The following is an 18,220-nucleotide window of genomic DNA, read 5'->3' as shown; positions in this document are numbered from 1 at the left end:
TAACCCTTCTATAGTAGGTTATTGGAACATATTAATAATGGTCTATTAACCCTTAAGATCCATGTTTATATTGTTTATCTATATCATAACTTTTAAGTATATTAGGTTATTTTTATTGATCATTTAAATTAATTTATAAATTATTATTGAACTATTTATTATCTGATTTTATTAAAATAAAAAAATATGATTAATATTAACCCGTATCGGAAAATTTTCAAACAAAATATGTATAATTTGTACTAATTATATATATTCAATTTGGGTCTTTTGCAATAAGAAATAGTTAAACCATTGATATGGTATTTTCAACTCATTAAAGGAAGATATAATTCCATGAAAACTAGAAGGACGAGGACTATATTACTATGATAATAAATAAAAACTCAATAATTTTTCCTTGGATTAACGTGAAAAATAATAAACCTATGAAACTTGCTCATTCACATACAGCATCGGAATAAACTTCATGTATATATGTAACGTGAAAATAGATCTCGAAATTAAATTCAAATCAAATCCAAAGTGACCAAGTTTCATATATTCTTCTTCTTTAAATTCCTTTGTTTTTTTAACTCTTAATTCTTAATTATTCTCAATATGTTTAATTTCTCCTACATTATATCTTCATAGAAATACTTCTTGAAAGCTTCCATATGTCCAGCTTGCAAACACAATGCAAGAATCAACCCTCCATCTTCATTAGGATTTTGCAAAATCAAAGAATCCCCATCAAAATCATGAGTTCCTGGCCCCATATAAACCTCCTTCCCCCACCCGAAATCGAGACCGTAAATCGGCAGCGTCAACCAACTCACCACACCAAGATTAGGATTTCCATAAAAGGGTCCTTCTGTTCCCCCAATGCATGAATATCTTGAAACTTTGTTAAGCTCGGTTGTTTCTTCAAGAACTCAATCCCAGACTTAATGAATTCACTAGTCACTGCCATTATCGCTTCTCTTATCTTGCTCACCGCATAACCTAATGGCTTCGAAACGAGCTCACCAGTGCAGCTGATGGCGATGACATCAAGAGTTGCATTGCCAAAGTAACCAAGTGGCAATGCTGGCTTAATGCGGCTGCGTGAATCGACGCATACGCCTAGTGCGGTGGGCTGCTGGGGCATGTGCCCGCGAGCCTTGCAGGCGCAACGCCACACATGTCCTGTCACTGTCTCGTACCGGCTAAAAGGGCGAGTGTATCCTGCGTTTTTGCTTTCATTAGCCATGTTTTTAAGCTTCTCTACTTGGAATTTGCTCAGCTTTAACATGGCTACGATGGTCTTCTTCTTTCTCTCTTCTAAGTTGTTCGATTGCCCGAGCAAGAGCGGTGGGTGGTTGAATTCTTCATGATTATGATCATCAGACTCTTCAAGAGAACCCACCACAGGCTCTCCAGCTCTCAAGACTCTCCGGTCAAGGAACGGCGCCACACTTAAAGGCTCACCACGGGCTATTCTCGCCCACTCGGATATGAAATGAAGCGCACTCTGACCATCCACAATTGCATGAGATATACTGAAACTGAGACTAATACCCCCACATTGAAACCTGGTAACTTGCACTAGCAACAGTGGGATTTCTTCAATTGGGATAGTATAATCAACAGATGGAACAAGAAGTTCATACTCTGGAGATGGGGTAAAATCACCCAAAGATTCAAGTTTTGTTTGAGACTCGGCCTCAATGAGCCGAACACCTTTTGCATTGCAGTCGAGCTCTAACCGACCATTACCTATCCAACGCAAACGGCCCGCAAGAGGGTAGAAATGGACCAAAGCACGGCTAAGTGAATCTTTCAAGGTATCGAGAACGGAACCTGAATCGAGTTTTAGAGATTTTTTATAGAAGTAGATGGTGGGAACATGAGTTATGGTGCCAATTTGATCCCACTCTGAGAGGGCTACAGTGCCAGTCCATGTCGTTTCAGCTGGCTTCACCATTTGAGAATTCTTCAAGTTCACAGTTGCCATTTGTTGGTTTTGTGATGGTCGCTGGAGATATAAGTATTGTATATATAATTAATGAGGTATTGGCCTTAGCGATTATAGAGACATAAATAGGCGAACTTGAAGAGTAAAAATTGCAAGGAATTGATTTCAGTTACCGACAATGCAGAGTGCAGTTTGAGAAAATGAATGTATCATGAACTTGGCAGTTCCCTGGAAGAGTAAGAATTTATGGGAAAATTCTTGGCACCTGTGTTTAATTTAATATTAATACTAATATATTCATGATATATTCATTTTAGAATATTTTAATCTTGCAAAATTTTAACTATAATTTGTTACATGTTACATCTTGCTCACAAGTGTAAGAATTGATAAATAGTATAATAGATATTAATCTCACCAGAATTAAGAAACTAATTACTAATTTATTTTAAGGTTTGTATTAGTTAAAGAGACTGTTATTAAGGATTGTAAGGAAGTAATAATAATAACTCCTAATATTAATAATTATACAACTACTAATATGATTAACTAATGCGGTTGAATAATACGATAGTATCACTGTTTCTTAACTTCGTTTATGAAAGGCTCCTAGCACTTGGGACTTCATTGAACCCCATGTGGGACTATAAATTGTATTAAATTGTTATAATAATCATAATGTATTGATGGTTGAATATCTTGAATTACCTTAATTCCCCTTGCGAAGTTGACTAAACATGCAAGTGCTAACCCAGAAATTTTATTTTTTGGTGGTAACAATTTTTCTCACAATAAATCTAATTTTTGTCATAATATATATGTAGTGATAATATTTTCTGTCGTCACTATTATCCAAATAAGTTCGTCTTTTTAAGTTTATTGTAATGAATTTAATTTTTGTCATTATATTTTCAATATATTGTGAAAAAAAATTTGTCACAATTACTATGAACTATTATTGTCATAATATGTATATAGTGACACTATAAATGTCAAAATAAGCGCGTTCTTTTAAGTTTATTATGATAAGCTTTATTTTTGTTACAATATTTTAAATATATCATGATAAAATTTTTGTTACAATTACTATAAATTATTATTGCCATAATGCGTATATAGTGGCAATTTTTTGTCATTCCTATTGTCAGTTTAAGTCCATTCTTATAAATTTATTGTGATAACATTTATATTTATCACAATATTTAAAATATATATGACAACTACTTTGCCCACAAAATGTATGTCTTATTAAAGTTGTGACGAAGTTTTTAAAGAAATTAAATTAAATACCCCATTCTATCCTAAACTAAGTAGAAATGTCTCATTTTCCATTTTCTTAGTGAAAATGGCCTATTTTCAAAGCCACAAGCAAAAATGCCACAAATTTTTTTAAAAATACCAAGACTACTTTTCACTACTTTTATATAAACTCTTATTCTCACACTTTTTCACATCATTCAAACTCTCACCCTTATTCTCACATTCATTTTTAGTTAATATTTAATATTATGAGTTCGTTCGAAAGGAAAAAAAAAATTTGTATTTCTAAATTCAAGTAAAAAAATTAATTCGTAAGAACAAGTTATTTATACGAATCTTAACCCTAAATTTAATTTTATTTGTTAAATCAAATTTTTATATTATATAAAGGGGGCATTTTGATATTTGATAATATATTAGGGTGTTAAAGAAATGTTAGAAAAATATAAGGGCATTTTGATATTAAACAATATATTAAGGTTTTAAATGAAATGTTAGAAAAATATAAGGATATTTTGATAAAATGTAGGGTTATTTCAATACAAGACAATATATGACTCTTAAATAAAATGTTAAATAAATATAAGGGATATTTTGAAATTAAACAAAATATTAGGGTGCTAAAAAATATGTTTAAAATGAGGGGGCATTTCGATATTATGAGAATATCAAATTCGTATATATTATGAAAATATAGGTTGCATTTTGATAATTTGTAATATATTAGGGGGTAAAAAAATATTAAAAAAATAGTAGGCATTTGGATATTAATCAATATATGAAACAAACATTTTGATTTCAAATAATGTATGGGGTTGTTTAATGAAATATTGAAAAATTAGAAGTGGCATATGATATTTAACCATAAATGAAGGGGTTAAATGAAATTATAAAAAAAAATATAGAGGTCATTTTGATATTGATAAATGTTTGTTCTGGATTTTTTATAATAAATATTTATTTTTTTTACCAAAATTTTATATTGTAGAATTGATAATTGAAATATCTAGTTATGCTACTGTGATCAAAACACAGTGAAGTATATTGAAGGCTTTAAAAAGTTGGTTAAAATTCCATCTGGAACAATATTGAAGGATTTATCCAACTTTTCAGTTAAAAGTGTGGTATTGTTTCAATCTGAAACTACATTCAACTATGCATGAAACCAAAAGTATCGAGGTCGACTTCCTTGTAAAAATAAAAAAAGATGAAGATATAAGGGCTTTATTGACATGTCAAAATACTTCCAGGAATGTATTCCAAATTTTTTTTATATGTATCACAATCCAAGGAAAAGAAAAAGAAGAAATAGACAGCAACAATAATAATGAAGTAAAAAAGTAATCCGATGGGAAAGACTTGATTAATTTCCATAATGATGCATTCTATACTGTTATAGAATGGGTTCGTGATGACAAAGAGAGGGTTCCAAATTAAGGTGACTTTGATGGGAGCAAGATGATTGATGTTCCTTTTAATGAGCTGGATTTTGGGGATGTGTCACCTGTTAATTGTGATATAAATAGTCTCCAGCTTAAAGATCCTATTATGGGTGACAAGAATTATTTTGGACCATTTTTTAATGAATGTGGTGTAGGGTTGCATCCGTCAAGCAAGCCTATCATGTTTACTTGTATAAGTTGTCTTAGAGTTATATACGATGATCAACTAATCATACAAACCAAGACTTGATGACCTAATAGGCACAATCAAAGTTTATAATGATGAAAACCTAGAAACATCGAGAAATTATAATGGACGCATTATTGTGTATAAGTAAATTATAATAGAAACACACATATACAGTACCCTATCAACCTCTTACCATGGTTTGTAAAACAAATCAGGCATGTAATCTGTCTCTACCATGTTTGTGAATAGTTCAGGCCACTCGTACTCATTTGGCAGTGTGGTACTCCAACTCTCATATACTATCCTGATATGCCTCATGAAGAAGTTATGAGCCGTCATCCAATTCTGTAGGATGATGACTAGCTACTCGTGTTGATGTTGATGTAGTAATGCCAAGAAGGAATCTAAATGATAAAATGGATATAAAACATGAATTGTATTATGTTTTCACGAATATATAAAATATTTAAACAAAATCAATAGATACAGACCACTTACATCATCAGTTAACCACTCACGTAGCTCGATAATGGTGTGCCAAAAAGTGGCTTTGGACTTCGCTCCTATGAAATACATATCATGGTTGTCGGATGTTGTACCTCCAGTGTACCACATGAGTAAAGCTTCCTTATGCTCTACAACAGAGGATGGAATGGTCTGAACTAGTCATTTTGCCTTCAATTTTATTGGATTTGTATATAGAGTACAAATGAGTGGAGCCATCTAAATGACCCTACCATGAGCGGTCCACACCAAATGAAAAAATTACATAAATTGTTAATTCAATAATTCATCTTAATTAACAAACATGATGAAATCAATTAATGTTACCTTCTCGACATACGATAGAGAAGGTTTGGCAGAAAAATCATCTATTGTTGTCAAGTCAACCATCTGTACCCCACGATGGATTAGAGAAGTAATTTAATATTACCAGTGATCAATATATCTATAAATATACATTTAATTATGGATATATCTCATCATGCTCTCCCTGTTACATAACATCGAGTGACTCATCCCTTTGTGAGCTAATATCAATGACCTCTTTGCTTGCACTAAGGAGGTCAACAATTAACCACAATCGTTCATCCTAAAAAAAAGAAAAGAAAAATTTAAATATACATAATAATATTTAAATACATTCAACTAACTGAATAACAAGAATCTACCCTACCTTTACGATCAAGGAAAGTGTACGTAGAGAACTCTCAACCGATACTATCTTATGACCAGTACTCTGTACGAATATTAATAATAAATTATTCAATGATATTTCATATATAATATACTAATGAAACAGTCTAATGACCTTAAGTCATAGGATCACATGCACTTATGGTGTTTAGAAAATTTGTTCCATAGACACTAAAGTAACCATCCATATAGATATCCTTTAGAGAGGTCAATTTAATGAAAACGTCATTGACGTGCACCCATATATTGTACAAAACTATCTACATGAGTGGAGAAAGTTGATGAGATGACTTATAGGTTTGCGTTGCCAATCTAATCCTTACAACGATACATTGGAGAAAGTCGGTAAGATGGCTTATAAGCTTGCGTTACCAACGAGCATGGATTGTTTTCATGATGTATTCTCTGTCTTATCATTATGCAAATATATAGTTGATCCTTCTCATATTTTAAGGACTGAGGTGATTGAACTCTCAAAACATTTGAGTTATGATGAGAGATAAAAGAATCAAGCTTGCGTTTTCATGATGTATTCTAACATTTGGCTTATATAGTTGATTGTTTTCATGCGTTTTCATGATGTATTCTTTGAGATAGAAGAATCAAGCAATTGAGGAATTAACAGATTCTCTTGGTTAAGTTCTTTAAAAGAATCACAAGATTGAGGAAGCTACCTAGGAAATAAAGCAAACCATGAGAGATAAGTATCCTGAGCTATTTCCAACAAATTATAAGGTTGAAATTCCATTAAAAGGGTAGGAATTATAACACCCACAAGTACGTCCCAAGGGTAAAATAGTCTTTTCACATAAGTTAGTATGTTTTTTAAACTCCAAATATGAGTTTTAGGTGACACATGGTTATGTATGGATAGGCCAAGGTCGTGTTTCATTACCATGTTAGTCAGATAAAAGGAATTTGTGTAAAATTCAAATTTAATAGATGCATACTTATGTGCCTCAACACAAATCTATGTGTATTGAACATGTAATCAATTTTTATATAAGTCATGTTCACTACGTTTAGGGATTTTTAACCTTAATCAAACACACGTATTTCCTTGAGTGACAGAAAGATATTTGAAGCTTGATTTTCAAGCTTTCTCATGGCAGTTCAGTAACCTAACATTGGTGTTTGTACTTAAGATATAGCAACACTACTTATATGAGGTAAAAGGTAACATCTACACTAATCACAAGAGCCTTAAATATTTCTTCACTTAAGAGGAACTGAACATGAGATAAAGATGGTGGTTGGAATTCGTAAAAGACTATGATCATAGGGTAATTATGAGGTCTCTAGATTTAGTCGACCCTTTTTAATGAGATTTGTACAACACAAGCTTCAGATGATGAATTTCTATAGCTCAGATGAAAGCTGGTTAAGAATACTGAGATCAATTTCAGTATAATAGAAGATATCATAAGGTTTTGAGAGAGGATATGTGTTCCCTGAAAGTAAAGTTTAGGAGATAAGATTATAGCAGAAATGCATAATTCCTTTTACATAACCTACCCTAATAGTGTAAAGATGTATCAAGATTTAAGGATATCTTTCTAATAGTCAGGTATATAAAAAAGGTATAGTAGATTTTATAGCCAAATGCCTAGTGTGCCAACAAGTTAAGGTTAAACATTAGAAACCATCAAGACTATTACAACCTCTTAGTATTCTAGAATGGAAATAGGAACACATCTCAATGAACTTCATAGTTAGATTATCAAGGGTTAGAGGTGACTATAATGCATTATAAGTTATAATAGATCGATTGACCAAGTTGATGCACTTCATTATAGTTAAAGACACCACGAGTACACATAAGCTTAGTTAGATTTATACTATAAAGATAGTTAGGTTTTATTGGGTACCCAGAATGGTAATACCAGATCAAGATACTAGGTTTGTCTCAATATTTTTGGAAAAAGTATGTAGAGGTATTTAGGTATAAGGTTAACCTTCAATACAACCTGTTATCCCCAAACAAATAGTTAGGCTGATAAAGTTAACCACGTGATAAAAGATATATTAAGGGTTTGGTGCCTAGATACAAAAGCATGTTGGATTGATAAGTTATCATTAATGAAGTTCGCATTCAAAAATAGCCATCAGACAACGATATTAATGGCTCTATATGAGGCACTTAAAGGTATAAAGTGTCAATCACCTTCACATATGGATGAAATAGGTGAGAGAGATGTCTTATCATAGTCATAAAGGCTAAAGTTAACATAAAGGTTATTAAAAGATGTTACGAAATTCAGAGATGGGATAAGTAAACTAAAGAATATCGAGGAAGTATGTTGACAAGAAGAACTAAAATCTTGAGTATAGAGTAAGCGAAAAAGTTTTTATAAGAGTAACACTTACAAGCATACTATAAGTTTTCACAGAAAATACAAGTTAGCACCAAGGTTGGTGGGACCATATAAGATATTGGAGGAACCATCTAGTCGAGAAGGTCACATAAGAGGATAAGGAAGGCATGAGAAAGAGGTTCCCATAACCGTTTGGCTGAATTTCGAAGACAAAATTCATTTAAGAATATGAGAAATGTAACACCCACAAGTAAGCCCAAAAGTATTTTACTCTTTTTCTTATATTTAAAATTATGTTTGGAGTGTCATTCAAATGGATTTATAGTTGGAATGATTATGCATTGTAAGAGTGATCTTCGTTCTTACCTAGATGTATAGTTGTTAATTAAAAAGGGCATACCCCCATGTGTCGTGTCTGGGCAGAGTTTTATTTAAATGTGAAGTTTAATCGTTTTACGAGATGTTTTACCCTAGCAACTGCCAACCAAGGGAGAAAAAGTGAAAAGAGAGAGAAAAGGACCTTTATTGCTAAAGAGGAACCCATGGTCATCAGAATCCTTATAGCAATGCCAAGAACTTGCAAGCTTTGGATGAAAAGTAAGTATGGTGACCCTTTGGAATGTTTATGTGAGATTTATAGTTATTATGATGTTTACATGCTGTTAAATTCAACTAATGCTATAAATAGTTTCTAATCTACATAATTGGCATAAAGATAGTGTCAATGATATGCAGTGATGTGGTAGAAGTGATCATAATCATATCTTACTTGTTTGGTGCCTTAATAATATTTTTTAAGGGGTTTAGAGACAAGTATGCTAGCTTTGATGTATGTTCTTGCTGTGGAATTACAGTTTGAACTGCATAGAAACCTTAAGATATGATTTCTAAATCACAACACATGATCTTGTATGGTCTCATATATGTTTGTGTGTCATTCAAAGATAAGGAACCTTTAAGTTTCCTAAGCTCATTTTGAAGGGAGACATGCACAATCATATGCTATGGGATGCACACTCGTGTATAGCTTTCCAAAAACGAATGGCATTTATCAAAAGACACATGGCATAGTACAAGTGATGAGCTATACATAGAAATGTGTCAAGAGCACCTTCCCGTGTGAACCTACTCTATACATAGTCATATGTTGAGTGTCATACACTTATGTATATTTGCTTGAAGGCACATGGGCATAAGTGGAAAGTGCATAACTATGTACTCTTTATAAAGGTAAAAAAAAAATAATACCCTTAGGTTATGTGCATAGAAAAGGGAAAGTTAATAAAAGAGAATAAAGAGCAACCAGAGGATACAGTAAATCAAAAGAGACATAGAATAAGTGCTTGACTACGTGGATGACAGCAAAAACTTAGATTGAGTCGAATTTGGGTCAAAAATTAGAAAATCTAAATATAGTGGTACACAACTAGATAGTCATTAGCTATATGCGTAAGTAATGATAATTCGTGAAAGCATTAAGGTCATATACCTATAAGATGCATCATGCACTCAGTGCTAAGGCACATAACCACCTAGTTCAGTTCAGTTATGCATGGTAAGGATATGGCTTTTAGTTATTCCTTACATGATCAACGAGATACACCATATTTGTACCCAAGGTAAGAGACAACTTTGGATCATTAATCAATAGTTTCGATTAACTTATGTGGTAAGGGAAGGGGCTACTACAAAAGATTTCCCTGTGTGATCAGGATGTCCTAGTCAGCTAGCCTAATAGCTCATATGGCGTATGCACAAGGCATAACAGTTAATAACATGCAAGGCGTTTTAAGCTTTCACTACGACATTAGCTATGTCGAGTTTAGCTTAGACACTAAGTATCCTTAAGGATAACTTATGTCAGGGCACAAGAGTGTCAAGTTGTGACCACACCCAAATTCATACATAGAATGTCAGGTTCATCAAATTGATATGTTATTTGGGCATCTTAGTTAGTTAGCATAATGGGCCACATAGCATGTGCACAAGGTTGTCATCCAGGAGTGCGCCATGTAAGGTAATCTTTCCAACCTTAATTTCTACACTTTCCAATGGTGAGAAATTCAAGATCCATTATGCAAAGACAAGCCAATAATCATATGAGCAACCAGCTATTAACCTTGAATTTAATCCTGCATAAACAATTAAACTCAAGAAAATTTTACGAATAATCACTCGATCAATTTAACTTATCTTTACATTGTTCTTGAATTTAACAAATCATGCAACAACAAGATTGCAAATTAATCTTACCAATTTTGGGCTTTTGATTATTGATCAATTATATGCAACAACATATAAATATAAGCAAACCTTTTAGGTATATTTTCATAAAAATATACCTAAATGGTGGCTTTGATACCAGTATAAGGTTTCAGGGCACCGTTAACCAGCAACACAATGGAATTAAAAATTTTTTAAAAATCAAAGATCCTAAAATCCATCCAAGATACCTATTTTAATATATTGATGCATGAACATTTTAAACACACATAAAGTGTTTAGAAATTACACCTGCATTGTTAGCTCCTCCAAGATTCACGTGACTATGTAAAGATCGTTATCCAACCCTCATAAGGTGGTACCTTAGTATCCATGTAGAATATGAATAGAAGGCGATCTAAAAAAAGGTTGTTAAAGCTTCTATCGACTAGATATTGGAAATTAGATCACAACAATGGAAGTTTGTGTCAATAAGAACTAGAAGCAGAGATGTGTGTTTAAGATTATTGCGTTAAGAAAAATTTGACTCAAACTAAACCCCTTTATTTATAAGATATGCATAAATCCTAAATTAGTTAGTACTCTAACTACTTAGGTGATAAAGTATCCAAAAGTTCTTATTAAATTAAGACTTTTAAGTTATTGAATGTTTTAATGCATTAGAATCCTAATTAAATTAGGATTCCAACTTAACCTAAACTTTCTATCAAATAAGGACTTTGAAGAACCTTGTTTAACTAAAACACCTTATCCACAAGTTAACTCAACTAGTTGACTCGCACATATCATTTGGACTTGCTAAATTGGACTCCTAAGTTGGTCAAGCTAAAACCATTCTGCGTATTTGCACAATGCCATATGGCATTGGGCACACCAAATGATTCTAATCAAAATACGTCTATACATTTCTCTTTTTCCATGATCTCAAGATTATTGTTAAAACATCCTTGCCTCTTGGTTCGTATCAACCCCTTAATACATATGACCCATAAACTCTCTATCGAACTGGTAGTGTCTGAATTTAGATCAAATTTGGACATAGACCAAGATTGGTCTATAGAAAAGCCTCATCGCCACCTGGACGATAGAGTGTTAGCGAACATTTCTATAAGATTTTACAACATCACAGTTACATGTAATTCAATCCTTTCGCTAAATGATATCTCTTAAGTCTGAGATATAGAAGTGTGTTTATCTCAGTAGTACCTTGATATAAGCTAATACACATTAATGACTTATACGAATTAGGTTATAACCTCATCCCATTGTGGTCATAGATTCAAGCAGTCATGAATGTCTTTTAGCATTCACATATAAGATATTTTCTCTTTTGCTCAAGAGTAAGGAATCTTTTATTAATCATATATAACTTTCATGTATCTCACAATATGGTAATTCATTACCTTTATGATACCTCTATTATGATGATACATTGGATAGTGTCAAACCATATTGATCATTACACGAGACGATTTAATAACCTTAAGTCAAAAGATCACATACACCCATGATGTTTAGAGGATTTGTTCTATAGATATTGGAGTAATTATCCATATGGATATCCTCTGGTGGGGTCAGTCTGATGAACACATCTATAACATGCATTTATATATTACACTATGCCATCAACAAACAACTTTGATATGTGAAAACTATCATCACCTTTCGATGAGATAGCTTAACACTATGATAATCCCATCACCATTTCTAGAATGATCGTCTTATATGTGTATAAAGTTCCTACAATCAGTTGTCTGATCCCTTTGTCACAATTCTAACATTCTAAGGGCATGTTATTCACACAATCATATAATAAACAAGCATATGAACTGAATAACTATAAATTCTTTTATTAATTAATGAGATTAATTACAATTACAAATGTCAAATCAGTTAGCTCTAGGGATCTACCCTAACAAATGTCTATAGCTCCCTCTTTGCTCATCCGTTAATTTTCAACACCCTCATGACTTTAATATATAAGTCATCTCATATAGATTGGTAAAGCTTAAATTGATCCCAACATATCTGATACCCCAATAAAAGCATATGACATCTTGCGTATCCACTAACTGTTGTGCCTTGCGTACATGCCATATGACTTATTGGCTAACTAACTATGATACTCTAAATAATATATCAAGTTAATGAACCTGACATTCCACTTGTGAATTTGGGTATGGCCACACTCAAAACTCTCTTGCCTTAATATAGGCATCCAAATGGATCCTTAGGGCCTAAGCTAAACTCCACATATCTGATGCTCTAGTGAATGCATAAGCCATCTTGTGTGTCACTAACTATCATGCCTTGCACACATTTCATACGACCTATTGGGCTAACCAACTAGAACACCCTAATCACACAGGAAAATATTTGGTAGCAACTTTTTCCCCTACTACATAAGCTAACTAGAACTATTGTCTAAATCACCTAAAGATAGCCCTTATTTTGGGTACATATGTGGTGGATCTCACTAATCACGTGAGGAATAACTAAAAGCTACATCTTTACCATGTACACCTGAATTGAACTGTGTGGCTATGTGCCTTAACATCAAGTGCATGATGATTTCATAGATATCTGGCCTAATGCTTTCATTGTTATTGTTATTTACACACATAGTTGGTGACTACCTAGTTATGTACCGCTGTCTATAGATTCTTCTATGTTTCAACCAGAATTTGACTTAATATGGGTTTGTGCCACGTCTATGTAATCGAGCACCTATCTTAAGCTTCTTTTGATTTCCTTATTCTTTCGTTGTTCTTTATTCTCTCTTTTTAGTTTTCCCCTTTTATACATGTAACATAAAGGTATTATTGTCTTTTTACTTTTGCCTAAAGGTACACAATTGTATGCTGCCATCCATGCTTATGTGTCTACCAATAGACAGATACGGGTATATGGCACTAAATGTACAGCCATGTGTCACGATCTGGAAATTGAGTCTTATGGTTTCTATGCAATTCATATTACAATTCCATGGTAGTAACACATATCAAGGCTAGTATACTAGTCTCTAAACCCTATAAAACACATTATTAAGGCACCAAACAAGCAATATATGATTATGATCACTTCTACTACATCACTACATATCAGTAAAACTATCTTTATGCCCATTATTTAGATTAACAACTATTCATAGCATTAGCCGAATTTAACATCATGTAAACATCATAATAACCATGATTTCATGCATTCAATACACTGGAAAAAATCAAGGAAAGATGTATAGCCCTACATGCAAAGACTATTACTCCTTTACCCATGGATTCCCTCTCTAAAAAGCATCATAACAATTCCCTATACACAGAGATTAAAAGCATGACTTTTAACCTTTTTTTAATCATCTCTATTCAATAAATCGATAAACACAACTCTAATATCCATAAATCTTGCATAAACATGCTAGAGGGTCACCATATTTATTTTTCATCCAAAGCTTACAAGTTCTTGACATTGCTATAGGAATTCCGATGGTGGTGGGCTCCTCTTTAATGACCATGGTCCTTCTCTCTCTCTTTTTCCCTCATTTCTCCCTGGGTTGGGTGACTGCTAGGGTAAGAATTTTCGCAAAACAATCAAACTTCACATTTTGGTAAGTGCTATCATCAACAAAAATGCAGTAAAAAAAAGTAGAGATCGTTCCCTTGAAGAGTTCCAATTAGTACGTCGTCACAAATCAATCAAAATAAGGAAATAAAAAGGGTTTTGAATAGAATGCAAATTATAATTAAAAATAGTAAATAAAAACTCAGCAAAATAATCTAAAACAAATAATTAATTAAACAAACATTGGTTTACAGTCACATCCACCATTGAAATACAATTGATCATCGACACCCAACATATCAAATTAATTATTTAAATAATCGTTGTGTTATTAATTACTTGTCATTCCTTATGATTAGTTAACCAAAAACATGTATTTCAATTAACCCTTATTGATTAACAATTCAAATACGATTTCGAATTTAATTAATCAATAGCATTAAGAATTAGAAAGACCAACAAAACAAGACAACACAAGCATATAATGTTGCAAACAATAAATCCAAGTGTAATACCCTCAAGTACGTTCCAAGGGCATTTATGTCTTTTAGCCTTGCTTTGAGACATTTCTAGTTTTAAATATATATGTTTTATATGTATATATATATACAAAGCAATTACAAAAAAAAAAACAAAAAACAAAGATATATATGTAGATATATATATATATATATATAGAAAGAAAAGTCAAAAAAAAGGAAACTTATACTTTTTCCATCATCGTCTCCGTCTCTTCCAGAAAAAGAGCCTTCATGCTTTTTCTTTGTTTTTAAAAAGAAAGTGGATGATTTGAAGGGTTTTGGAAGAAAAGTAAGAAAAGAAAAGAATAGGAAACACTTTTAGAGCCTTGGTAACCAAAAGATCTCTTTCTTTTCCCCTTTTTTCTATTTTTATATATATTGGATGCATGTTATATGAAGATGTTAGTGTGTTTCGATGTTGATTTAAGGTGGTTTTGGTGATCAAAGAAGGAAGACAAAAAGGAGGGAGCTAATTTAGCAAAGATTGACTTGAAATAAGGTAAGGGGTATTATCTTTGGTATGTTTCATATTTTATGCTTTTGGTTCCTTGTCTCTATGTTATAAATGATGATTTTGAAGTTGAGGAATGTTGTTTTGCCATTTGGGGTATCTATGTGTGTTAGTTTGTTCATGGTAGAAAGTTGGATGATATTTACCATGTTGCCACTAATTTTGTCCCACATTTTGGCTATCTTATCTGATGAATCATGAGTGCTATTACAACTTGTTTGAAAGATCTTTGAATCCTTGTTTCAATGATATATAGCTTGTATGAATTAGAGATTGTTTGGATTGTTAAATTGCATGAACAAAAAGACTGTCTTACCAAAATAAACAGTGAATATAGTTTTTTGCCACTGATTTCATTCCACGTTTTGGCTGCCTTATCTGATAAATCATGGGCGCTATTATAGCTTGTTTGAAAGCTCTTTGAATCCTCATTTCAATAATATATAGCGTGTATGAATTAGAGACCGTTAAAACTATTAAATTGCATGAACAAAAAGACTATCTTACCAAATGAACGGTAAATACCATTTTTTGTCATTGATTTCATCATATTTTTTGACTGCCTTATTTGATGAATCGTGAGTGCTTTTATAGCTTTTTGGAAATATATTTGAATCATCTTTTCAATGATATATAGCGTGTATGAATTAGAGACCGTTTAGACTGTTAAATTACGTGAAGAAAAAGACTGCTCTATTAAGTGAACAGTCCCGTAAACAGTGATTTATAGTTTTGGAAAGAAAGAAAGAAAGAAGAGGAGAAGAAGAAAAGAAAGAAAAGTAAGAGAAGAAATTTGGGGCTCAAGATTCAGGGGTTGTCCCAAAAGTGTGGTCTGGTGGGTTATGGATAGTTTTAGATGGAAGCAAGATTAGTAAGGTATAATGCACGCATGCATGCTATGAACTATAAGGGGGCACTTTACACTATACCGCCTACAATAGGACACGTTTGTAGTAGGACATAGACCCACAGTAGAGTCCACTTGTAGTAGAGTATGCTTGTAGTAGAGCTCAATTCAGATTCAGAAATGGTGTAATGAGAGAAAGAAAGAGAGATCGAGCTTAGAAAAGTGTCAAATCCCTATAATCAGCTTCCAAAAAGTATCAAATGGATATCAGATGAGACAAAGTATAACCCAAATAATAAAGAATGAACTAGATTATCCCCTCGATTCCTTATAAAGGTTATGATGTGAGATTGAGTCTTAAGAGTGAGTTAGAACAGGAAATGAGATAGTTTACTTAATTATTTCCCCTTACTGAGTATTTGTATCTCTCACTTCCTTTTCTTTCACTATTGCAGGAATAGGTGATTGTAGTAGCTGCAAGGCAAGGTCAAGTCAACAAAGATAGATTCGACTAGAGCAAGTTATCTTTGGTTTATGTTACATGCATACAGTCACATGTCTTTTTGACTTTTGACCTTTTGAGATAGTTGTACAGTTGTATATGATTACTCCATGTCTTCAGATGCTTTCAGATGAGTCTTCATATGGGATATATACATCTTTTGTTCGCTTCCAAATTTTCAATTTTTTTTAGAATAATTTCTAAACACTTTTAATAATGAGTTTAGTTTAAAGTAGTTTTTTCAAAAAAAAAAAAACGTTCTGAATATTAATTTGTAACATTTCTCCTTCGCAGGGTAGTAATTATGGGGAGAGATGTTGCACTCAGTTACCACTTCGATTACATGGATTGAACAACTATGGATTCAACACCTAAACTAGTAGTAGATTATATTAATTGATAAACTAATCACACACCTTAGCAATCAACCAACACAATCATGAAAAATAATTCAAAAAGATAATCAATACTTGAATAATTAAAAAATGCATTAAAGAATAAAAATTAATCTCACAATTCTTCCAGTTCCATGGTTTCAGATCTCTTCAACCAAGATAAAAGGGTTTAGCCACTATAAACCATCCTAAGCCAGCCAAAAATCTAGAAAAACATTTATGCCAATTACAATGATAATCTTCCAGCAAAATAAAGTGTGTGTATATATATATATATATATTCCCCTCTAATTAGATCCGAAAATAAAAGGCAATAAAAATCCTTTAATCCAGCCAAGTAAATGATATATATATATCTTTCCCAAAAAGAAAGGAAAAGATATATATTTTGATATATATCCTTCCCCCAAAAATATCCTTCCTTATTTATCTAAAATAATCATTTTTCCTAGTTAATAATCACCCCTTTTCTAGGAAGCAAATCTTTGAATTTTTTTTTTGGAATATCTCAGCTGATCTGGACATCCACATTTAAATTTTGAAATCTGCTCTCGTCATTTCACGTGCTCACGCCTAGTCAGCATCACAGATTTTGTAGATTAATAGGTCTACTTCAATTTTTAATCTTCTTGGCCTAAATTCAGCTCCAAAAATGTTCAAAACTTCCTAAATGCAAAGAGATAAATAATTCCATTGGATTGAATTAAATTTTCACATAAAGGAATTAAAAATCAAAATAATAACAATTAACAATGTTATCGAATCTCATCTAGAAAGATTGACTAGATTTGAAAGCCTGCTAACTCAAGCTATGTATTGGTCATCTGATCTTATAGTCCTTCAACTATTGAGAGGCATATGATATAACTTTACCTTTATACATTAAAACTTCTCCCAAACCCTCATGTGAAACATCTGTAAAAAGATCTTACTATTTTCCATTTACTAGCAAAGTCAAAATAGGAGTTAATGTCAACTCTTTTTTAATTCTTGGGACCCTTGTTTATATGCATTAGACCATCTAAAAGGGATGTATTTATAATTCATCTTTGTAAGTGGTTAGCTAACTTAGCAAAGCCCTCTACAAACTACCAATAGTACTCTATTAGCTTAAGGGAACTTTATACTTTCTTCGCTGTCTTAGGCCCTTTCCATTCCAACACCAACTTTATCTTGCTAGGGTCTATCAAGATAACATCTACTAAGACCATATGTCTAAGGAATGTCATTCTGTCTAACCAGAACTCATATTTGGAACACTTAGGATACACTACCCCTTTCTTAGCTATTGCAGCACAAACCTTAAATGTTGCACATGCTTCT

General features: G+C 32.5%; 1 protein-coding gene across 1 annotated transcript; it reads right to left on the bottom strand.

Annotated features, from left to right (window-relative positions):
• Positions 1-454: 454 nt before the first annotated feature.
• LOC123195221 (spermidine hydroxycinnamoyl transferase-like) lies at positions 455-2,008 on the bottom strand. The gene is given in 2 exon segments (XM_044608878.1): positions 455-859; positions 862-2,008. Coding segments are annotated over 2 exon segments (1,359 nt in total). The 5' UTR covers positions 1,976-2,008; the 3' UTR covers positions 455-614.
• Between the last annotated feature and the right edge of the window lie 16,212 nt (positions 2,009-18,220).

The sequence above is a fragment of the Mangifera indica genome, chromosome 13 (genome assembly GCF_011075055.1).
Source record: "Mangifera indica cultivar Alphonso chromosome 13, CATAS_Mindica_2.1, whole genome shotgun sequence".
Taxonomy (NCBI): domain Eukaryota; kingdom Viridiplantae; phylum Streptophyta; class Magnoliopsida; order Sapindales; family Anacardiaceae; genus Mangifera; species Mangifera indica.
This window is presented reverse-complemented; position numbering and strand designations above follow the sequence as displayed.